This window comes from Neopelma chrysocephalum, unplaced genomic scaffold (assembly GCF_003984885.1).
Source record: "Neopelma chrysocephalum unplaced genomic scaffold, ASM398488v2 Primary Assembly neopelma1_77, whole genome shotgun sequence".
NCBI classification, from domain to species: Eukaryota; Metazoa; Chordata; class Aves; order Passeriformes; family Pipridae; genus Neopelma; species Neopelma chrysocephalum.
Window position 1 is genome coordinate 2,941,098 of NW_020897738.1, and position 23,961 is coordinate 2,965,058.

General features: G+C 51.2%; 3 protein-coding genes across 3 annotated transcripts in view; 1 reads left to right on the forward strand and 2 right to left on the reverse strand.

Moving 5' to 3' along the window:
• Window positions 1-426: 426 nt before the first annotated feature.
• On the reverse strand, window positions 427-4,139 carry PSMD9 (proteasome 26S subunit, non-ATPase 9). Its single transcript, XM_027689490.1, has 6 exons — window positions 3,977-4,139; window positions 3,767-3,869; window positions 2,798-2,991; window positions 2,234-2,335; window positions 1,658-1,746; window positions 427-1,352 (listed from the first exon to the last, which is right to left on the reverse strand). Exons 1-6 carry the CDS (start codon window positions 4,088-4,090, stop codon window positions 1,325-1,327), a joined length of 630 nt encoding a protein of 209 aa, XP_027545291.1. The 5' UTR covers window positions 4,091-4,139; the 3' UTR covers window positions 427-1,324.
• Window positions 4,140-5,665: 1,526 nt separating this feature from the next.
• On the forward strand, window positions 5,666-11,518 carry HPD (4-hydroxyphenylpyruvate dioxygenase). The gene is made up of 14 exons (XM_027689313.1): window positions 5,666-5,750; window positions 5,968-5,994; window positions 6,749-6,811; window positions 7,572-7,676; window positions 7,862-7,904; window positions 7,994-8,076; window positions 8,206-8,295; window positions 8,394-8,497; window positions 8,663-8,740; window positions 8,902-9,064; window positions 9,386-9,457; window positions 10,121-10,243; window positions 10,390-10,506; window positions 10,643-11,518. The coding sequence occupies exons 1-14, from the start codon at window positions 5,748-5,750 to the stop codon at window positions 10,751-10,753; spliced, it is 1,182 nt and encodes a 393-aa protein (XP_027545114.1). The 5' UTR covers window positions 5,666-5,747; the 3' UTR covers window positions 10,754-11,518.
• A 1,380-nt stretch (window positions 11,519-12,898) lies between these two features.
• Window positions 12,899-23,961, reverse strand: part of SETD1B (SET domain containing 1B, histone lysine methyltransferase) — a 49,490-nt gene continuing 38,427 nt past the window's right edge. Inside the window, exons 13-18 of the mRNA XM_027689311.1 lie at window positions 21,467-23,017; window positions 19,384-19,550; window positions 19,000-19,131; window positions 18,777-18,896; window positions 18,281-18,418; window positions 12,899-17,582 (exon numbers count right to left, since the gene is read on the reverse strand). Coding sequence (XP_027545112.1) covers window positions 17,409-17,582; window positions 18,281-18,418; window positions 18,777-18,896; window positions 19,000-19,131; window positions 19,384-19,550; window positions 21,467-23,017 — 2,282 coding nt within the window. The 3' untranslated portion in view covers window positions 12,899-17,408. The remainder of the gene's footprint in view (window positions 17,583-18,280; window positions 18,419-18,776; window positions 18,897-18,999; window positions 19,132-19,383; window positions 19,551-21,466; window positions 23,018-23,961) is intronic.

Consider the following 23,961-nt stretch of genomic DNA (forward strand, 5'->3'; position numbering starts at 1 on the left):
CAACCCCTCCTCTGCGGCACAATCAGGGAGTTCTGCAGCTTCAGGAGCAGGATTTGGTCCCTACCAAAGCAGATTTTGGTCCTTACCCCTCCTCGGGTGGAGGGAGAGTGGAATACACCACCATAACTCCCCATCTCTGCCACGTTCAAGGAGGCAGCGTGTTCAGTGCACCAGGCTTGTTCAGACATGGTGCTTTTGTTCTCACCTCTAATAGTCCACTTTTTCAGTCTGTTTCTGGTCTGTTAATCATTACAAAATTGCTCCTTACCTGTGATATGTTACTTATGCCACAACTTGTTTATGAAGCACTATTGCAGGACGTGCACCTTACCTGGGCTCTGCAAGGTCAGGAGTCATTACTCTTTGTCTGTGCAGGTTTGCATTTAACCCACTCAACTCTGCCCCAAATAATAACTTCTACGAAAATGGAGAGAGGCAACACTCAGCTTTATTGTTTTGGGAGAGTATTTTGAAGTTCAACTGGAAACAAGCTTAAACCAGTCATTCCCGAAATCCCCTCAAACCTGTGGTGGGTTAGGAATGATATTCCCCAATTTAGTGTTCCCACTGAAAACACCCCAGCACCACTCACTCACTCCCCCCCTCCCCATGGATGGAGAGGGGAATGGGAGGCACAAAAAGGTAACCCCTGTCCTGGATGGAACCAGGACAACACCCCAAAGCCAACTCCCACAAATAAATACAAAAAAATTTAAAAAAAAGAGAGAGAGAAGCCAGATTAGGAGCACTTTTATCACAACTACGTGAACTACTAAAAGTAAACAAAAGTAGAATTATAACCCCTATTCCTTATCTCACTGACTTAAAATAATTGGGCATTCCAAAAATCCTTTCAGTATGTTCAGTGACTTTAAAAATTGTGGTAACGTGGGGAAGATAAAGTATCAACCTTGCATATTTCTTACCTGTCATCTACTATGAGAGGCATCAAAAAGTGCTCCAGAAGTTTTTAGCATGTATTACAAGATATTCAGTGAGGAATTTTAGAGGAGGAAAAAGGGAATGTTCCATTATCACCAAATAAGAGTATTTCAAGCTCTTCAGAGCCTATATCAAGAGAGGTTTGGCCTCTCTAGGGCCTTATTCTAAAGTGCTACAAGGTAGAAGAGGTGAGAATCCACATCTTGCAACTCTACACTGACAACCAGTGCAATTCTGAATTGCAGGCAGGCCCTGCTCTGCCAGAACCCCTTCAGGCTCTGGGAGCAGAGGTCACAGCAACAACACGTGGGGAAGTTCTCAAACCAGATCAGAGTCCAGAAAGCAGGCACAAGCTTCAGCTTTATTGTTTTCTAAGTGATGGTCATCTTTGCAGGGGAATGATATTGCAGCTGAAAAAGAAAAGAATAGAAGGAAACATGAAAATCTCAGTTCTCCAACAAGAGATCCGACATGGGACAAATCAGACCCTCCACAACCCTCCTCCATTGGTTTCCTCTACCAGACAAACCAGCCCCTGAGACCTTCCTCCCATGGAACTTGACTCCCTGTATTCCTGTGCAAAGCCTCCAGCTCCCAGGCTGTCACAGGGCACAGTGACGCACTGAGGGCAGAGCCCAGAGCTGGCCCTGCTCAGGAAATGTGTTCTGAGCTGCTGAAAGCCTCATCCCCTCTAGGAAGTGAAACATCAGCTCACCCCAGGAGGCCCTTCCCAGCCCAGCGCTTCGGAGTCAATCCCACGTGCACCCTCCTGCCACCACGGATCACAGTCACACTCAGGGGTCTCTGAAAGGGAGGAAAAAATAAAAATTAAAAGAAATATTTCAATTTTCCATCAGCAAGTCAGTTCTCTTCTTCCTTCTTTTCCTGAAGAACCAGAACATTAAACCCAGGGAGCTGTTCTGCAGCAGCACCCATTCCTATTCCTGTAGCCGTAACTGGAAGAAGAGAGTGTTTTGTGTGGAGACATCTCCAGGAAATTTCTTACTTCCACTATAAAGCACTTAAGGCTGTGACAGATTCTTTGGCCAGTCCACAAGGGTGGCACAGCAATCCTGGCTGATGCTCACAGCCAAGAGCACACACCTCTCAGCTCTCCCACCCATCAGCAATTAGCTCAATGCTGTGAGGGAACAAGGCTACAACAGCACAGACTGAATCTTGACACTGTTTCTGACATAAAAATGATAATTCCAGAGATCCAAGTTCCATAGAAAAAGCTGTGGCTAACAGAGGCAGGCAGAGAATGCAGTCACAGCAGAAATGAGCTCACCCCCTCGCTGTGCTGCACCACTGTGGCAACGTTCTGCAGGTTCTGGAAGTTGTTTGCGTTGACAGAACCAAACTCCACAATCTCATCATCAACCTGAAGTCCCTGGAGAGAGAAAGAGAGATGAGCATCTGCATTCTCTAAAGACAGGTAATAACACAGGGAGTAACACAGGAGCATCACCTTCACCCAGCACAGAGTGGTGCTACGACACCTGTCACCATTCAGGCAGCTCAACTACATCACACCCTCTCCATGTCCATAGGAGGAGGGAAGTACTCATTCCTCTGTCTTATTTTATGGGAAAACAATACCAAGGCTAGAATGGTCAGTGATGCGTGGGATGAGCTGTGTGGTGCCAAGATACAGCTGAGACAGCACCCACTTCATTCCTGTACAGCAACTATTCTATGCACAGGACACCCCAGTGTGACCAAACAAAGGGGGGACACCCTAATCAACCCTACAGCTTATTCCCACTTACTAACAAGGGACAGACCAAGCCACCAGCTATGTTTTCTCTCTGGCTCCAGACAAAGCCTTCCCCAGGAGATGTCCCCAACCTACCGAGACACTGGCAGGGGATCCCGGGGTCACAGCGTTCACTTTGGCAAAGGGCTGTGGCAGGCTCTGGTTCTGGCTCATGGCCTCTGCCAAGGCCTCTGCCTCATCCCTGGCTTGCTTCTCCTTCTCCCGGGCGTGCAGCTGGTGCAGAGCCTCCTCCACCTGCTTCATCAAGGCTTTGTGATCATTCTGCAGACCTGTGGGAGACACCATGAGCACAAGGGGAGCAGGAGCAGGTTCCACCCAAGGCCTCTCAGTCCCTCTGCAGAACCCTGTTCTGGGTGTCTCTGAGCCCAGCAAGAACCTCTGCTGGTCCTGGTCTATCTGCTGGGGCCTCCTGCCAGCCCGGCAGATGTTTATCAGCCAAAATCAGACGCTGAGAAAACCACCCTACAAATTTTGGTAAACACGTGAGGGCAGCAGGGCCGGGAGTGACACGATACCTGAGAACACACTGAAAGCTGAAGTTCTCTTTCCATCACATCACCCACTGCTACACATGGAGAGCAAAACCCCTCCCCAAAGACAGGGCACAGGGACGAAACAAACGCCAGGCTGTTTCTTACCCAAAGTTTATCCTACAAACACCCCAGAAAAGCTTTGCTGTACTGCACTGATCCCAAAGGGCTCCGCAGCACAGGCAGAATTTTGATGCTGCTGCCGCAGCAACACGTGGACAAAAGCGTTTTACTGACTCAGCCGATCCGCCAGCTCCGAGCACTGAGCAGAACCGCTGGGAAAGAGGCTCAGCGCAGGTAATTTTGAGGAATTACAAGGAACAGGCTGGAGATGGAGGGGTTTGAGAGAATTAACGGGTGTCGCCACCGTTCCAGGGTGTTTACCCAGCGCAGGGGCCGGCACAGGGCAGGGGCCCTCCCGGATTCCCGCACACCCCCCGGGTTCCCGCACACATCCCGAGCTCCCGGCTCATCCCAGCCCCGGGAAGGGCCCCCCGCGCCGTTCCCCGCTCACAGATGATGTTGTGCCGCGCGGTGCGCACTTGGTACAGGTCGATGTCGTTGCGGGGGAAGCCCTCGGCGTCCACCAGCGGCTCGTGCATCCCGACGCCCTTTTGCTGCGAGGGAAAAGAAGGTTGGGATGGGGTCGGGATGGGGTTGGGGTGGGGCCGGGAGCGCTGCCCGGCCCCGCGCCCCCCCGTCCCGCCGCGCCCCCGGCACCGACCCCCTCCAGCAGCTCGTAGCAGGCCTTGATCTGCGCCTCGATCTCGTCCTTCCTGCGCACCAGCTGCTGCACGTCGCTGACGGTGACGGGGCGGCCCCCGCCGGGCTCCGCCATGGCCGGGACGGGCGCGACGGGCGGGACCCGCAGCGACGGCGGCCGGGACGGACCGGGGGGGCGGGGCGGGGGCGGGGCCGGAGCGCCGGGGGCGGGGCAGAGGGACAGGGGCGGGGGCAGATGGACTGGGGCGGGGTCAGCGCGTCGGGGGCGGGGCCAGAGGCACGGGGGCGGGGTCAGAGCGTCGGGGGCGGGGCCAGAGGGACCGGGGCGGAGACAGCGTGGGGTGGGACAGCGGTGTCACCGTCACTGGGTTACAGAGCAGGGGTGGTGACATGGCATGGCACAGCAGTGTCACTGCCACTTACACAGCTCTGGTGGTGACATGTGGCGGCACAGCAGTGTCACTGAGTAAAACAGCTCTGATGGTGGCATGTGGTGCCACAGTGGTGGTGGTGGCGTGGAATGGCACAGCAGTGTCACTGCCACTTAACAGCTCTGATGGTGACATGTGGTGGCACAGCAGTGTCACTGCCATAGGGTTACAGAGCTGTGGCAGTGATGTGGGGTGGCACAGTGGTACCAGTGTCACTTGGATCACACAGCTCTGGTGGTGACGTTGGGTGGCACAGCAGTGTCACTCTCATTGGGTCACACAGCTCTGATTATGCCATGGGGTGACACAGTGGTGGCACTGCCATAGGGTTACACGGCTGTGGTAGTGCCACGGGGGACACAGCAGTGGCAATAACACGGAGTGGCACAGCTGTGATGGTGTCATCTGGTGGCTCAGCAGTGTCACTGCCACTGGGTTACACAGCTCTGGTGGTGGTGACATGAAGTGGCACAGCTGTGCTGGTGCCCTGTAGTGACCCTGTTCCTGCTGCTGGCCCCCTCCAGCCAGTGCACGTGTGCCGGGGTGGTGCACAGCATCCATGTCCCCCAGGGAGTGTGGCAGCAGGGGACAGCCCCACCGCTAAACCCCTCCACCTGTCCTCCATGCCACTGGCACCCACCCAAGTCCCCCATGCTCATCCCCCCTGGCCCTGCTGGTGGCCTGACTTGCCACCACTTCCAGCTGTGGGGTGTTAATACACTGGTGTCTCCCCTGGCACGGCCACCTCGTGTCCCCTCCTCCTGCTGCTCCCACAGTTTGGGGCCCCTGGCAGCGCTGGGCTCACTGGAAATGAAAGTGGCACCACATACTCCTGTGCCCAGGCACCACACACACAACTGAACACTGCAGGCTGTCCTGGCTCAACGCTGGCCAGGATGACACATCCCAATGATGGGGTGAATGTCCCCAGGGGCGGCGGGGGGGCAGGGGGATGTGCTGCTGTGGTTGCGTCACCCACTGTGGCCCAGCACCCACGGGGGCAAGAGGTTTGGCTGTGGGGTCAGCAGAGCCTCACGTGCTGCACACCCACACCCCTGCACACCCACACCCTTGCACACCCTCACCCCTGCACACTCACACCTTCCACGTTTAACCAGCTGTGCCACAGCCAGGGTCACACAGGACCCTGTGGCATGGCCCCAGTGTGTCACCCACCACCCCCCGGACGGTGCTGGCAGTTCCCAGCCCAAACCAAACACATCCCTGGGTTGGTGGTGGGAGAAGGTGGAGCCGAGGAGGAACCTCCCCGTCCCCCAGTATATTAAATGCCCTCCCGGACTCGGGCTCTCTCTGCTGCTGTCACATCACCAGGTCACAAAAATGGTGAGGGGGCAGCAGATGGGAATTCAATTAAACATTCAGGGCTCCGTGGTGTGGAATGTCTTGGGAGCTTTAATCTCTGCTTGAATTGGGACTTGTTAGTGACTGTGCTGGAAGTGGTGCAGCAGAGCTGCTCCTCACTCCCTGACCTTTGGATTCAGCTCCACAGGGGCTGCAGTACCTGACCTGTTAACGTCTCTCTTTTCTGATTCTCTTTCAGACGTCTTACACAGACAAGGGAGAAAAGGTAAGAGCTGAGTCGTGCCGCTGTCCTGCCCCACTGCCTGATATGTTAGTGCAGATAATACCCATTCCTTACTCCTTGATTACCTGGTAAAACCAGAAGTAAAACTGCTCTGGGTGGGCCTCACAAGCTCCTCGTTGTAAATTAGTATTAAAAATTGAAATTTTTTTTGTTTCCTTTCTGGAAGGGAGGAGAGTGACAAATGGGAGATGATGGGTATTTCCCAGTCAGATCAAAGCTTAAGCAGAATCCTCATTTCATGCAACGTTTATTTCCAAATGCTGCACCTTTTCATTGCCTTTTTCTTCTTTAAAGTGCTTCCAACCACCCGTGCCCATCCTGGCTGGGTGGTGATGGGGAGCAGAGCTAAGGAGAATCTGTCCTGGCACTGGTGGTTGTTTTAGAGCTTTTGGGACAGAAATAATCTTTGACACACCGGGGTTCACGGATGGGCAGCCCACTGGGGTGGCCAGTTTTGGGGAGCACTGGGAGAACCGGGACCGTGGCTGTAGCTCCAGGTGAGCCAGGGCTTTGTACCTTCTAACCTGCGGTGCAGGATCCTATGGGACTTGACTGTAAAGCACTTTGGAAAAGGGCTGTTTCAGGGTTGTTCCACCCAGTTAATTCAGATGCATTTGCAGGAGACACATTTGCAAGGTCGAAGTTGCCGCTTCTCCCTGCCCTGGAGCCAGGCAGTGCTGCGGGAGAGGCGGCAGCAGCAGCAGCAGCTCTCAGCCCTGTTTTCCCTTCCTTTTAGCACGCACGAGGCCGCTTCATCCATTTCCACTCCATCACCTTCTGGGTCGGCAATGCCAAGCAGGTGAGAGGTGGTGGCTGCCAGGCACGTGTGGCCGCGGGCACCTGCCCCGCCGGGACGGGGCGGGCGCTCCGGGCATTGGCTGTCGGGGGGGCGGTTCGTCCCAGCAGCCCCTCGGGCCAGGGATGTGCCGCTGTCCCGAAGCCCGTCCCTGGCTCGGCGCCTGTCCCCGGGGGCCCGTGGCCTTGGTGGCCCTTGCGCAAGGCGAGGGGCGGCTGCCGGGGGTGTGCGGGGCAGGACCTGGGAAGTGCAAACCAGCACGTGTAGTCGGGCTCAGGCTGTGGGCACCAGAGCCCGCAGAGTTGTTTGGCCTTGTGGGGAGTTAAAAATCCCTCTGCTTCAAACCTGAACTGCATTTCACCCAACCTTGCAGAACAGAAGATGAGCAGAAACATTGGTGGTGGCTCTTGGTTGGGTTGAGCCTTGGGTCCAAGAGGCTCTGGAGGCAGCACTTCCCCCTGAATTTGGGTTTTTTCCTCAATGTGGGCCCTTTCTTGCCTCAGCTTGTTCCCCTTGGGTTGCTGGAGGGAAGCAGAGAAGCTGGGCTGGTCCTGCACACACACACACACACACACACATGTGCACATGTGTGACTTGCACATGTGTGACTTGCACACGCTGCAGTTGCTGTTCCCCATGGACTGTTGCACTGCCCTGGCCATGGGGAGCCCTGTAGGAAGCAGGGGAACTGGGAGGTGCCCTGTGGGAACTGGGGACCACCAGTGCCGCAGCTTCACCCGGGGTGGCTCCCACCTGCCCACAGGCTGCATCCTACTACTGCAACAAGCTGGGGTTCGAGGAGCTGGCATACCGGGGGCTGGAGACCGGCAGCAGGGAGGTGGTGTCACATGTCATCAAGCAGGACAAGGTGAGGGGGCTGGTATATCTGGCAAAGGTGTCACTGCCAGGACAGGGGAAGATGAGGTGGTGGTGGGTGCTGCCAAACCCTGTTTGCACCATGAAACCCATCACCTGCAATGCCTCAGCCCCAGGCTGGGGCTCCAGCCCCACCGCTGCAGCTCCATCCTCACCTCTCCTCCTCTTCCTCACCAGATCATCTTTGTTCTCTCCTCCGCTCTCAACCCAGGGAATGAGGGTAGGTGTCCTGGGGGGGATGGAGTGGGAAATGGCCGAGGGGGAAGCAAAGCAGCTCTGCTCACCCGCAGCTGCTCTTGCTCCGGGCAGAGATGGGGGAGCACCTGGTGAAACACGGCGATGGGGTGAAGGACGTCGCCTTCGAAGTGGAGGACTGTGACTTCATCGTGCAGGTAGGCAGCTCCTTCACTCCCTCCTGCACAGCCCCCTGAAATGCTGGGGGGAGGCAGGGAAGGGCCTGGGGATGTCTCCCCCAGTGCAGGGGAGCTGTGGCAGGACTGGGTCTCTCTCCTTCTGTCCAGAAAGCCAAGGAGCGCGGAGCCGTGGTGGTGAAGGAGCCCTGGGTGGAGCAGGACAAATTTGGGAAGGTGAAGTTCGCAGTGATCCAGACGGTAAGGGGCAGGGAAGAGTGGGGGCCATGGAGCAGGCTGGACCTGAGAGGTCCCAAAATAAACAAAGCCACCACACAACCGCTTTCCCCCCCTCACAGTATGGTGACACCACCCACACCTTGATAGAAAAGCTCAACTACAAGGGCCTGTTCCTACCCGGGTATCACCCGCCCCTCTTCAAGGACCCCCTGCTGCCCAAGTTGTGAGTACTTTCTAGAGGGTCCTGGCTGGCTCTTTGTCACCATGTGCTGGTGGGATGGATATCCCATTGAGGAGCTGGACAGGTCCCCACCGCCTTGCCCTGGAGCCCTTCAGGCTGTGGGGTGCCCCTGAGCTTTGCTGAGACCCCCCTGGCTTCCCCCCACAGACCAAGTGCCAAGCTCAGCTTTGTTGACCACGTTGTGGGAAACCAGCCTGACCTCCAGATGGTCCCAGTGGCAGACTGGTAAGAGTGGGGAGGTCTGGTGGGAGGTGGGAGGGAGCAACAGCACCGCTCTGCTGCTCTCACCACTTCCATGGTGGTGGCTGAGGCTAATTAAGCCAGAGAGAGCTTTGTTAGTGCAGGGATGGGGCGAGGGTTGATTGTGCCCTTTGTGGCCTGGGCAGGTACCAGAAGAACCTGCTCTTCCATCGCTTCTGGTCAGTGGATGACAAGCAGCTGCACACCGAGTTCAGTGCCCTGCGCTCCATCGTGGTCACCAACTACGAGGAGACCATAAAGATGCCCATTAACGAGCCAGCGCCTGGCAAGAAAAAATCCCAGATTCAGGTGAGCAGATGCTGGTGGTTGATCCATCTGGACGCCTCCACTGCCAGCAGGGCTTTGGTGAAGGAAAAGGGACCAAGGGTCAGTGATTTGGAGCAGATTTGTTATGCTAAGGTGGTTACTGGAAAGCAATCCTGGCTTTGCCAAGCCCTGGGGGAGCCACCAGGCAGAGCCAGTTTACCCCTGATCCCATCAACAGTGTCTTTCTGTCATTTTGTGGTCCCCTTGAGCTGATTTTACCTTCACGTTTTCGAGCCTACACCCATCCCTTTGCAGTTGCAACTGCTCTGTCATTAAAATGCCATTAAAATCTTTTCCCTGTAGGAATATATCGACTACTACGGAGGGGCCGGAGTGCAGCACATCGCCCTGAACACCTCTGACATCATCTCGGCGGTGAGTGCCCCCAGGAACCCCCTGTCCCAGCCTGTCCTGCCCCAGCACCTCTGGGCACAGCCCTGTCACAGGGCAGGGGTGGACTGTGACCCCACCAGGGTGTGAGGACATGGGCAGAGCAAACGGGCTCTGTGCCGTGGTTGTTTTACAACCAGGATTAACTGCCCAGTGAGTCCATGCAAAGGGGCCTGTGTGCAGCTGTGAGCTGCTGGCAGACACCCATCCCTCCAGCTTAAAGCAGTCTGGGTCTGCAGGGCCCCCAAGGGCATCTCCATCCTTGGTGGGGGGCCTGTGGGAGCTCGGCAGCCAGGGCTGATGGGCTGAGTCCCTGGAGCCCAACACCCGCCCTCAGCTGGGGCAGGGGCACATCTGGGTTGAGCCCTGCTGCTGCGGAGCAGTGGGTCTGGGCTCCTCTCCAGACCAAAGGGCCTCCAGAGGTATCGGGGGTCAGGTGGGATGAAGCATCTTTGCTTGCTGGTCAGCTCCCTGCATTGCCTGGAGAGGGCACCTTGGGCCCTCACATTCCCCGTGCCCAAAGTGAGATGATGAGGTTGCCTAAAATCACGGGAAAACATCTGGCTCCAAACACTGCCAGTCCCAGGCCATCCTCCAGGCACAAACCACTCCCAAACTGACCCACGCCGGGTGTCCTGTGCCTTGCAGATCACCAACCTGAAGCAGCGGGGCATGCAGTTCATGGATGTGCCCTCCAGCTACTACCAGGTGCTGCGGGAGAGGCTCAAAACTGCCAAAATCAAAGTGAAGGAGAACATTGACAAGCTGGCGGTGAGTCAGAGCAGCCCAAGAGGGAAAAAGGTCTGCTCAGGGCTGGACTGGATCCTCAAAGGGTTTTGCAGGGATGCAAGTGATGCAGAGACACCTCCTTGCTCCTCTCTGGGTCTTTGAGCTGTTGTCCTGTTTCTTTTCTCCAGGAACTGAAAATCCTGGTGGATTTTGATGAGAAAGGCTACTTGCTCCAGATCTTCACCAAACCAGTTCAAGACAGACCCACGGTGTTTCTGGAGGTGATCCAGAGGCATAACCACCAGGTGGGTGTGAGGATCTCATGATGATCCTGGCTGGAAGCCCTCAGGGCCATCAAGCCCCATGCCCAGCCAGCTCTCACTGCTGCCCTTTCCCAGCCAGTTCCAAATCCCCTGGTCTGGAACACTGTCATCTCCACAGGGCTTCGGCGCCGGGAACTTCAAGTCTCTGTTTGAAGCAATAGAAATGGATCAAGATGCCAGAGGAAACCTGACCATCCTGGAGCCCAACGGGGAGACCAAGCGCATGTAGAGGGTGTCAAGAAGCGCTGCCCTCGTCCCCAACGAGCTGATTCCCAAGCAAACTGGGAAATAGCTCATGCTTTGGTAAATAGCCCAGACTTAAGTGTCACAAACCCAGGGAAGCCACTGCCAAGTTGGACGTGAAAAAGGACTCAACACCGACCCCGACCCAGCCCTGGCGCTGCCCTCCAGTGACTTTCTGGGAGTTGGGGTGTGGGAAATAGTAAACACACTTTAAAAGCAGCTTAATCTGATCCAAACCATCGAATTCTTAACAAAGGGCAGATTTAAGGCATGTGCCAAAGACACTCAGCTATGGAGGGAGACAGGAGAGACAACTGGGAGGGCCCAAATTTAGTCTATCCAAAGTTTTAATTTTAGCTATGCAGGAAGCTGGGAAAGCACAGAGGTATCTGGCTTTCTCTGCATCTCCTTTTGTAACATTTTGTTTTAATCGCTTTTAGATTCAATCTTGAATTTGGAGAATAAACAGTTTTAGGGTAGCTACAACACTCTGGAATGAGAATTAATCTAATTTACATATTTCAGTCTTCCAAAGGCAACAGACTTGCTCTAATACCTGCAAATTCCCAAATTAATGAAGGGTTGGGGTTTATCCCGTGTTTCAAGCAGTAATTGCTGGCATTGGCAGCACTTGCTTGGCTCAGGTCATGGCTGCATGTGCAAAGTCCCCTCTGGGCATCACTCTGGTGTTGTCACTGTCCTTTGCATGGCACTTCCCTCACTGACACAATAAAACCCTTTTCTGACACAGCCCAAGTGCCTGGTGAGTCCACGTGTGGGGGCTGGAGCCCCTCTACCCTGTTAGCTGGGGCTGCAGGTCGAGTGCTCCCCAAGGAGTCACAAACCTCAGCCCAGAGCTGCTGAAGAACATCCTGGGGTCTCCAGGGCCCACAGGTCTCCCCACTGTTGCACATCCTCCCTCCAAAGCCCTGTTGCTCCCTGTTTCCCAGCATGGAAGCTGCTCAAACCCTGAGCCCTTGGCTCAGAACGGGCTCCTCGGACATGAATCCTTCCACCTTGCCAATCCATGCCCTTCCAGGCTGAGTTCTGCTGCCTCCTGTCCCCCAAGGCTGGGCTGTCCTGCAGCCCTGTCCCTCCAGCACCGTGGTCACCTATGGAGTCCAAGAGCTGAGCTGGGAAATCACCTGCAGCCCAGGCTCTGTCCTATCTCTTCCATTTCCTCCCCCACCAGCCATTCCATTCGTCTGCTCCAGGTATTTGTTTTTGTAAAGCTCAGAGAGGTCACTGTGACCCCCTGTTGCCAAAGCTCAGCAGCTCCCCCAGCTCCCCCCTCCCACTGACCCAAGGGAGCAGAATTCATTTCAGATTCCCCAGAATCACAGAATATCCTGAGCGGGAAGGGACCCACAGGGATCATCGAAGTCCAACTCCTTACAAGTTGAATAAACTGATTTAAAAAGAAAGAAACCTCTGGCCCCAACAGCCTTACAGCATCACTAACACCTTGCTTCGTGGTTAAGGGCTTTTGCCTTCATAAAGTTAAATAAATAAATAAATAAATAACAGAAGGATATGAACTCAGAGAAATCCAAGGCAGAGACTGGAGGAGCAGGGACCCCTGAGGTCAGATGTGTTTGGGACTCCTGGTAGGGGGGCTGTGCTTGTAAGGATTTTTAATACTGGGACATTTTAATTTAAGTTTATAGACTTGAATCACTCACATATTTCTTTCATGCAATGTAATGTTGCTTAAATTAGTTTCCTGCTCACCAGAATTAGTATTTTCGGTAGACTTTGCTGAAAACCAGTTCTTCACACTGTTCTTGTTCTGGATCTGCCTCCTTGAGCTCTGACAGTTCCCAACACAGGTCTAAGAGCAAAAAGCTGCCCTGGTTATATATTAAGCACAACATCATTTTTCTGTAAGAAAAGTCAGTATATTTATGGTTTGCTTTATAAAAGTTACTATAATACAATGGTACATAGTATTCAATTCACAAAAATATGAACAAATATATACAGCATGACACATCCACAACAAAAACACTTTCTTCAAAACAAGATACATACTGGTGACAGATTCTATATGCACAAAACATCCCTAAAGTCATAAATTTGCTTAACGAAAGAAAAAGCAGAAATCCTAAATCTTCAAAGCAGAGTTGTTGCCTTTTTTTTTTTAAGGAACTCAAAAAAAAAAAAAATTTTTTTTCCATTTATTGCAAATCATTTGACCTTCCTACTTTTAAAGGAGGCCCTTGATTTCCATGCTGGGAATTAAAACAACCAGAAAACCGCAAGGATTGGGAGCTGGGTGTTCTTCCACATTTAAAACTGCCCCGTTGTTTTAGAGTGTCCGTCTCGATGTGTTTCTTTTCACTTGGACAAATCCTACCGTGGCAATTAAGGAGGAAACTCATAAAAACAAAACAAATATTAAACTGAAAAAATCCAGTTGCAAACCTGCTTAAATACATTTTAGGGTGTCTATTAGACTGTACACATTTCCTCGCTTGAAATAAATAGATTTTGCACATTAGGTTTCAGACTGAGGGGTCAGGGGAAAGAAGAAGCCTTGACTTGGCAATTTTTTGACTTCAGTTTCTTAATGCTTCTAATTTCATCTATTTATTTGACAAAAAACCCTCATATTTATACAGAATTTACATTATACAAAGCTTGACACAAGCTGTAAATGCCACCAGCTCCTTTGCTATACTCAGTCCTTCTTCCTCCCCATCTCGACATGATTTAGAGCTGGAATCTGTTTAAAAAGAACTCCAAATTACAATAGTCACTTTTAATAAACTATTTACATGCTCTTGAAGTACAAAGAAATCAGCAAAAAAATTTCAACATGTTTCTACAAGAAACAGTGTTTGAAGAGAAGATTCTTGAGTTTGCCTATGTACAGAGGATGCATTTTTTTTATACTTCAAAATCCTTTTTTTTCCTTAAATTTTTATTTTATACAGAAATGCACTGAAATGATCCCTGAAAAAGGTCACAAAAACCGGAACTGAAACTACTGTATAATTTGTTGGAGTTTAAAAATGTTGTGTTTTTTTTTTTCCATGTAGAAATAAGCTGCTCTATACAATATAAATAACTGCAAGATGAGCCCCTTCCCCTCCTGGATCCCCGAGAGTCACAGACCAACTTTGGGACCAACCTGGGACTGCAGGTGGGTGTGAACTGCACGGATCAACGGAGGTGTTGGGCAGCACTTCCTACAGATGCCACCGTGGAGGGACCTGCACCCTGAACTCACACCAGCTTCATGTCGGGAAACTAAAGGTTTAAGTTCTCCTTCCAAAATTTTGCATTGTTCTTCCGGGTGATTTCTCCCACTGAGGTGGAATTTTGCAGGGAGCACAGTCGATGTCTCTCTCTCTCTCTCTCATTATTGTCTCAGGCTTCAATTTAAGTGACAATAAACTGGGGACAGGCTTTTCAGTGAACAAAACCATTTCAGTCTCTCTGAAAGCAGCATGTGCTGGTGAGGTTTCCCTTTAGTTCTTGTCTGTGTTTCCATGGGGTGCCGGGGTGCCCGTGCTGAGCACAGGAGAACAACGCTGGGGGTGACCCAGGCTGTGCGTGCACCACACACCTCCTGCCCTCCTCTCATCTCACCCCTTGCTAAGTACAAGCCAAAGGACCTGGAGGGATTACAGGCATCTCCAGGGGTGCCTTCCCAAATCACATCTGTGGCTGCAGGGCTCCCCTGGCCCAAGGAGACCCTGCAGGCACAGGGCAGCCACAGGCACCCGCGGCGCTCATGGAAATCACTGCACCGGACTTGCAGTCCTCACCATAAAATGATCTGTTTTGGGGTTGGGGCAGCTTCCCAGTCTGAGACAAATATCCCAGGTAGGACTTTGCAAGCCAAGATTTACAGGGAAGAAAAGAGAAGCCTCAGGTTTGGCTTTGAGACCAGACCAACATGATTTTTCAGAAGTGCTATGGATCCAACAGCTCTGTTTCTTCCTGGGGAACTACTGAGAGCTCAGCTCTCACAAAACCTTACATTATTTGTCCAGGATCCTAAAAAGGGATGGATTACAGGCAGTTTCAGAAGTACCCAAGTGATTTAGGTGCTCATGGACTTTGGCACCCAAATCCCTTTGGTGCTCCTAGAAATGCAGCGAAAGGTCCCGAAGGTGACTGTGACCTTCCTCCCTGCCTTCCTCACCAAAGATTAAGGCAAACTGCAGGGGCTAATCCCATCCAGAGCACACGGATATGCTGGGAAACACAGAACTGCCATCAGGTTCTTGGGGCTGAGCCATTTGGGGTGTCCTCACCCCCACAAATCCTCTGTTACTGCACTGGTTGGATGGACCAGAGAGGGAGAAGGCCACGGCCATGGGCCACAGGAGCTTCAGTTCTGAGACACAGGAAACTTCTGTGCATTTCCAAAGCTTAGAAAGTCAAAGGCCAAGCTGTAGAGATGCCAACTGGAGCTTCAACACAACAAGATGAACCTTCTTAAAAAACCCCCAAAACTAAACTAAACCGAGCAGCTGGTTTAACTCCCAAATGCTGTCACTGCAGTTACAACCAACAGTCAGTGACAGAAACTAGTTGTGCTTCACAATTTTAGGTTCTGGGTCACCAATACCCAATTGCTGGAGAGATTTATAAAGAAGGGGGGGAAACAAGAAAACCAAACCAAAACAAAAGCAGAGATGAGACTATGGACTGTCCAACCTCAGCAACAATCTGCTCACCCTCAGACAGAAATACAGGAGGTATTAAGGCAGTTTGGAGCAGTCTGTGTGTTCCTGCCCTTTCAGGCCTTTTATCTGAAGAAGAAATTCAGATGCAGAGGTCTAACCTACATTACAAGCTCCACTCAGCAGTGCAGGCCTGGCAATTCCATGGAACAGCTGAAAAAACTTCCAGGAACCTCTTTTGCAAGGTTGTAACCTCTGCTCATGGAGGTTTGAAAAGCTACAAGAAAACAGCTGTGTAATTGGTTCTGTGGGGAGAAGATGTTTAGTTATGCAGATAATCTTCCCATTTCATAATGACATTGCAACTTCCCCTTATAAGCCAATTAAAAAGGGTTTAGTACAGCTAATCTCTACTTTTAAAGCAGGAGAAATTCAATGCAAGTTGGAAAACTGATCCTGTCTATACCTGAACGGTCACATAACATTTCCAGATCACATCCAAAGAACTATTTCTTTGGTGTTTTCCCCCATTTTTAAATGGAACCCCTTGAAGAACTGCAACCTTCACCTCAGCACATTCACAAGGACAAAATATACCAAAAAATCATTTCAAGACATGCCTTCCAAATTTGGAGAAGCATTCATTTCCATGCTGTAGATGGGGGGGGACAGGATTGTTCTCAGGGACACTTTTACCATGATCTTACTGGAGGGATGGGACCACCCCCAGGCCAAGTTACTGAGTAACAGAGGGAGGAGAGCGGCACAGCACAGCTTGCTCCTATCACAGGAGGATCTCCCACATTCAAGGACAGAGCAAATACTCCACTTAAACACTGGAAAGGGCAGGGAAATGCAGATGAAAGGGAGAAAAACGAACACAAGACACACATCAGCCTGTTTCCCATCTACAGGAAGAAAATCCTGTTCCAAATGTGGGCCATAGTCTTTGCTTACAAGCAGGGCAGGATTTCCACAGCTGAGTTCTCCCCTTAATCTCAGCTTCTTCTGCATGCAAGACAAACCCATCTCCAAGGAATGGGCATCCCCAAAGGCCACACGCTGTGCCACGATGCTACAGCTACAGGACTGACTCCAGCTCTCACTGTGATTGCAGTATCCAAGCATTTCTCACACAGGGGTGCAGAGGTTTGGATCCCCCATAGACCAGCATGGCATAGAAAATGAGAGACGAGCCCAAGGCCGTGAGTTGAGGTCTGTGCTGACCCGACTCTGCCCCGGGGGGTCTGGCTGAGGGGACTTGTTCAGGCTCATCCCTAACAAAAAGGCAGGACAGTTCACCTCTAGTCTCATTGTGGACATATCTACACACACACACCCCCAAGCACACTCACACACTCATTCACACACCCTCAAGCCTCTGGCTTGCTCTGTAACATCAACCTTACATTTATTTACAGCTTACTCTGAGAAATCTGTGCAATTTCAGCCAATCAAGCTCCCAACAAACCCTATATGGCATTTTCAGTCTCTGCTTCACATTTAAACGTTGAATGTCTTTTTCAACCAACAAAACTGATGAGAAAAAGGTAGCAGCATTTATGAAAAGATGAAGGTTTATAACAACAATTAAAAAAAAAAAAAGGTACCATTATCCCATTACGGAGCATTACTGTAGGGACTGAACAGAGAAGCTAGTGTTTGGATAGACCATGCCACAAAAATGGTTATCACCTTTTTGTGTGCGTGTTGGATCTGAAAAGGAAAGAGCACCTGAAACATGAACAGTCCTCGTAAGCGTGTGCGCTTTTTGCTTTCGCTCGTGATCCGGCAGAAGTGCGAAACTTGCTTGGTTTTCTTCTTCTCTTTTTCCTCTTTTTTTTTTTTTAAGTATTTTTTTATCTTTTTAAAATTTTTTTTTCTTTCTTTTTTTTCTTTGTTTGTTGTTTTTTTTTTTCCTCTTTTTTTGGCAAAGTGCAACCACACCTGGTTACCACAGTTTTGACATGGCCGAAGGTGCAAGTGTGACGAGAAACCTTGAGATCAGTTCAGGGTTCCCCTGCAGTTCTCAGAGCCACAGAGACATGGGATTTTTACATCCTCAATTGGAAACTTGTAGTCATAGGTAATTTCCTCGTTCACATTGATGTGCTGCTTGGAGTAGATGACGATCTTCTTTTGGGACTCCACCGTGATCACTTTAGCATAACAATTTGGCTGCAAGGGTGACAGAACAGGTAATGATTTAGGTTCCCAGACTCCACACAATTACTCCAAGATAAAATAAGACAAGACAGTCCTTCCCCTTGACAGCCTCAGCCATGCTTCCAGAGCCTGGACCCAGGGGAAGCCTGGAGAGGGAGGCATGGAGCCAGACAACAGAGCAGCCCTCCTTGTGCTGCTCCAAAATATCCACATTCCGGTCATTTGTGGAGCAAAGGAGCCTGGACGATGCTCCACCAAATTTGTCACAGGTTAAGAGTAGCTCAGTGCTCAACAATTTGGCCAGGCAGACAAGTCTGAGGGCAGATTGCAGCACGAAGCAGAGGGGAAAGCAGCTTCTCTGCCTGCCAAGGCAGGGAATACTTTTCCCAAGTGGACACTAAAAGGAGACTGTTCCCACAGAATAACAATGCTAAAACTTGGTATGTTTTAAGGAAATATTTGTTAGAAATGCTTCCTCAGTGTCCAGCAGGGACAGGAGGACTCTCAGTGCTCTGCCTCCGTGTGTGTCATTCCTCAGGTCTTTCCAATCTCTTTACACTTCTTTAGACCCTGCTCTGACCCACTGCAGCTCATTAACGTTTAATCATAAGCCTGTGACCCCTTGCAATTCTGAACAGGGCCCCAGCCAAGGGACTGCCCGGGTTTCTCAGTGTGCAGAGCACAGCCCCACACAGGAACGCGACACTCACGTTGCAGCTGTGATTGATGAACCGGGCGAAGTTTCCGCATTTTGTGGCGTCGATGATGGTGTCATGATCGACCCTGAACATGTAACTGCTGCCAATGCCCTCGTCCTCGTAGCGCTTCTCACGCATGTCAGCAATGACCTGCAGGAAACCCCACGGGCAGGGTCAGGACACGCCACACGAGGGACCTGTGAGCGGCGACCTGCACAACCTGAGCTGTGCTTGTGCCAGGCAACAGGCATTTCATATGATCACAGTCACCCCAAGAGAACACAGGCCTAACTCAAAACACAGCTCAGGGTGGGCTTCTTCAGAAGGATTCTCCTGACTGCTTAGTTTTTATGGGTTGTTGAAAGTCCCACCCTTGTATCTCCAAACCATCCGTCAACCTCTGCGCAGCCCATGGAGCTGACACCTTACAGCAGAACTCCAACACCCACTGGAACACACTTCTTCTAGTGCTGGTTTTTGCTCACATTTCACCCACAGTCCAGCTTACCTGCCTGATGTTCTGACCCACGTATTCGATCACCATCTCATCAGCTGCAATGGGCTCCATAGCAAAAAGGCCCCAGTCGTGAATGTGGCTCTTACAGAATTTTAGTTTTTTCTTCCGGAACTGCATGAAGAAAACACCCCAAAAACCCAACCCTGAGTTAGCCACAGCACAAGAAGGGAAAGGATGTCCCTGGCTCCAAAATCTGCAGCCTGGGGTGACCTACCTTGAGCTGGTTGAACTTGAGCAGGTCACTGTCACAGCTACCAGTGAAGGAGGAGAGGAGTCTGCGTTGCTCTGATCGCCTCTCGGAACCAGCCCGGGTGGAAGCATGAGGTTGGGCAGGGATGCTCATACCCTGAGAGGACAAATGGGTGATCAAAGCTGACCCAATACCCTGCAGGCTCTGTGTGAGCAACACCTTGTGCTACAACACATCACCACAGCACATGTGACATCAAACGCTAACACCTCCCATGCAGCTCCTGGGTGATCAGCTTGACACAGGCGTAGCAACAGCTTCCCCTCCCTCCTTGCCAAAAGGCAGGAAGCACCCACTTGATAAAACCAAATCCCATTCACACCTGGCACTGAGCAGAGGATTCCTCACCTGTGTGTCAGCTGGAGGCTCCTCCGCAAAAGCTCGGCTATTGTTGAGGTATTTAAGTTTGTCCTTCTTATCAATTTTGTAATAGCCTTCGCTTCGTGCACAGCCCGTCACGTGCTCCCGCATCCCATCGTCCCGCTTCTTTTTCTTGGGGGTAGAAAAGCTAGTAGGTGGGAAGAAGTTAAGGAGGAACACAGCCAGGGGTGGACACCAGACTAAACTTGCTACAGTTACATGGAGCTAATGCTGGGAGCTTGGACAATTAGGAAGGGTTTGGGGGGGTTGCAAAAATAACAATACTACCAAAAAATAAAAAAACCCCCACATCACCGGAGCCCACATGCCCACAGGAAAACCAAGCATCGCCTTTCCTTCTTAGTCACATGCCTTGGGAAACTAAAGTAAAGAAACAGTGAAAAATTTAACTTTTAAAGGTTAAGCTGTCAAGAGAAACCTGTTTGAGAAAGGATTTCCCCACAGCACCCACCACGCACCCAGGCAGCAGCTGGATGTACCATTTGCTCTGGTTCGAGTGACTCGCTTCTGTTCTACCTCCAGGAACTCCCTGCAGCCAACCCAAGCTCTGAGGACTCCACATGGACCTCACAGCAGCGACATTCCCCTCTGGGCGGGGCCAGGAGCGGCACAGAGGGGCAAGAGATGCTCCTCATCCCGAAGGGCTTGGACAGATCTTGGTAAATCAGCCCCTTCAGACCCTGATGGGAAGGGGAAAACCCTCAGCACACGTTTCAAACCTTCAGGTTTGAAGGCACCTTCAGGGCTTTGGCTTCTGGAAGGACTATGGAGCAAAACTACTTCCATCTCACCCCAAAAACACAGCCATAAAGCCTACAATGATTGACCCAAAAATGCTCCCTCTAAGGGAAAACATATCCTTAACAGCAGAAAACTGAAGCAGAGGGACCATAAAAAGCAAGATGTGATGGCCTCAAAACCACAGTGCTGAGTGTGAGTTTGCTGCAAAGCAGGTGAACCTGCAGGAACTTTCACACCTATCACACAGTGTGGCACAGGAGGAACCAGCAACTGGCTGCAGGTGATTTTTAAAAGGTTCAAAAAGTGACTATGATTTTGCTGTTACGATAATCTTTATCAACAGGGAAACAGATTTAAAGTATTTTCACTGTGGGTTTTGTTAGTTATCACTGGCTATTTTAAGCGGTTTGGGCTTTTTTGGTTTTGCTTTCCTGTCTTGCAGGGAGCAAGGGATGAGAAATTTGAACTCCACACAATCTCTAGCAACACATGGGGTGGTGTGTTTGTCTTCTTCAACACGTAAACACATATATCCTTCCTAAAAACAGTACTGGAGAGTTCTGAGGTTTTTAGGACAGCCTTTTAGGTTCTGCTCTGGAGATCACTCCTGGTGGCTGCACACACAGAGAGTCTTGTTCTGACACAGCCTGTGTGTCCCAAAAATGCTCCCAAAGGTTCAAAGCTACAGTCCATGCTGCTGATTGCCAGACTAGGGGCAGGGAGGGAGGGGATGGGGCCAGACCTTCTCCACCAGCACCAGCTGCTGCAACATGTGCTCCTCACTGCAGCACCAGCAGCACATTCCCCATCCGTCCTGGACACGTGTCTGGCCCTAATGAGCCACTTAGAAATCAGTGATTTTATCAGTATTTCAAACCCAATGCAAGTTAAAGCTGCTAGAACCACTCTTAACTCAGCATTGTGGGCACAGATGGTGGAGATTATTTTTACAACAAGTTTTAGCCCCAAGTGAAAGCTCTGTATGTGCAGACCAGAAATTCCACAGCCAAGCTGGAAAAAAAGTCTGGTTATGTGCAGACAGAAGCTTCTCCAACTAGGAAGGAAACCTCCCCAGCAGAGGTGCCTACAGACTGTCCCTGCAGTCCCAGTTTGAACGTGCAGCAAGAACAGCCACTTCTGCAGTATTTTTGTATTGCAGCTTCGCAGAATAAACAGCCCAAAATCCCCTCTGCTATTCTCGTAAGCAACTGCTTCTCCCACCAACAAACTTAGTCCTTTGCATCTGGAGTCCTACCCAGCGACCATCTCGTGCATCTCACACGTGCTGTGTAACGCTGAGAAAGGATATAAGGATGGAATACCCACAGGGTGTCATTGAGCCAGTCCATGCCATTGTCCTGCTGCAACAGGCGGTCATATGTGATACACATGAATTTGATATCTTCCTCGTCTATGCCCCCGTTCCAAATGTCATACAAAATGGTCATCTCCTCAAACTCGGAGCGTGGCCTGAACTGAGGTCGGGGCGGGGAATACTCTGGGGAAGGGATCACCGGGAGGTCCTCAGATGTTTTCTTCTGCCTTCGCCACTGTCTTTTAGGTTTAGCTTCCTCTTCCTTGAAGTCTTCGTTCCACTGGTTCTCCAGTTCCTTAAATGGCAGTTTCTCCGCAACTGTCTCAGCTGCTATTTTCTCATGGAAACCGTCATTCCTGAAGTCCAGGGTGACGGCTTCAGGGTCTTTCAGTCCATAGTAAGCATCAGGATGTCCACTCAAGAGCTCTTTGCCCACAGGACCTTCCACCAAGGCCACTGGCACGGGAGGAGGTTCTATGGGTTTGCCTGAGTACACATCCAAGGAGAGGACAGAGGGTGGTGACCGTCTTGGCCGACCCGGCCTCCTTTTGGGAAGAACAGAAGGTGGTGGGGGGGGAGGAAGAATAGAAGCCCCAGGGGGTACTTCTGGTGAGAGCAAACCAGATTTTACTTCTGCCTTGCATTCCTCAATGGGCATTCTTCCATCTCCATGCATGCATGGCAGGGCTGCTACAGGTATTGGCTCATCAGGTGGCAAACCCATGTCCATGTGGAAATCTGCTTGGGGGGGGCTGGCAAAGGGGATAGGGGAAGGAACACTGTTCATGCTGATCGTAAGGGAAGCACCAAGAGGCTCTTTAAAGGGTTTCTCATCCAGCTCATCCTCTGACTGTTTCTTGCCAGACAGAAGGCAAGGAATGGTAGCACCAGCCTCTGGGAAAGTGGGTGTGAAATTGAAATCTCTCCCAGGAGTCCGAGGAATGCCACTGTTAATGCCAGGAGACTGGGATGGGTAGGAAAAGGGGCTCCCAGGGACTTGAGGGGAACTGAGGGTCAAGCTGCTTCCTGTAAGGGGAGCATCACTTCCTGGCGTGGCTGGAACAGTGTCCGTGCTCTGCGACTTCGCAAGGGGGTGTGAAGACTTGGCCAAAATGTCCCGCCCAGGAGTCCTCGGAATCTCCTCTTCCACAGACGTTTTGGTCACCATTAATTGTTCAGGGAACTTCTCTGGAGGGACTAAAGATTCCTCCTTACCGGGAGTCGATGGCAAGGGAAGCATGGAGGATGGCACCTTGTGGGCTGGAAGCAGAAGAGTGTCAGTCTCCGAGTGGATCATCACCTCCCGTCCCGGCGTGCGGGGCAGCCGCTCGTCCTCCTCCGCTGCCGAGGGCAGCTTTGGCTTAGCACGAGCTTCTGAGCTGCTGTCGTCAGATTTGCCAAAGAAGCTGCTTTTGTTGGGCAGAGGTTCTCCGAAGACTCCCACTGGAGTGGAGATACAGAGCGACGCTTCCTCATCTTGAGATTCAGGCTTTGGACCTTCCTGGACCTCTGGCTCCAGCATGGAAGTGGGTTCGGACTCTTCCTCTGAAAGGGGAAAAGAGAGGAGAATCAAGAGCTTTGCCTCCACTTGCCAGTAAAGGCATGTTTAAGATGCCACAGTTAGAGAACAGCTCAATTCCACTGGGAGGCTTAAAAACGCCAATGCTTTACATTTTGGAGGCACAGAGTGTGGAGTAATTAGACACTACCACAGGCATTCCTAATGGACCATAAAAAACCCGCACTATTAATTTGAGGATTAGCTACAACACAGACCAGAACGAAGGTTTTCTGCTTTCAAAATCCCTGACAACCTTTTGTACAGACATAAAAAGAATCACTGGATTGTGGGGCGAGGACTTTGGAGGAGAGCTCCTGGAGCCTCGAGCTATCAGCTTGTCTGATGTGGGAAGGTAAACTCATTGCAAGGCCAAGGAGCACCCTCAGCTCTCCAAGGAGGGAGTCGCGAAGGGAGGAGCAGAACACTCTTGAACAACACATGAAGGAAACGGGAAGCCCTTGTAAAGAATGAGGACACACTCAGATGGTATCAATGAGGCAATTTATATGCTGCTCTCCCTGCAGCAGCCTCATTTGTCTGGAGTTTATTTACCCACTTAGGGCCAGGTCCAAAAAGAATCAACGGTGAATCTTGTTAGGCAGCTCAAAATAACATTTTCAAGTGGGAGAGCAAAAGGAGGTGAAAATGCCTGGAGAACTGGAAGGGAAGAATTCTTCATTTGTGCTGAACGAACCAGAGAGTGGCTGGAGAAGAGTCTGAGCCCTTCTCAGAAGGGTCTGGGCTGCTCAAGAAGAATTTGGCAGTTTGAGCTTATTCCCACAGCTTACCTGGAAAGCTCATTCCACATGTGAAGGTGCCCAAGTGCAGGTGTTCCCAAATTTATGTCCTTTCTGCACACTGACCTGTTCTAGAAAGGGTTAGTGCAAAACCAGCCCCATATCGCTTCCCAGTCACAAACTGCTTTGAT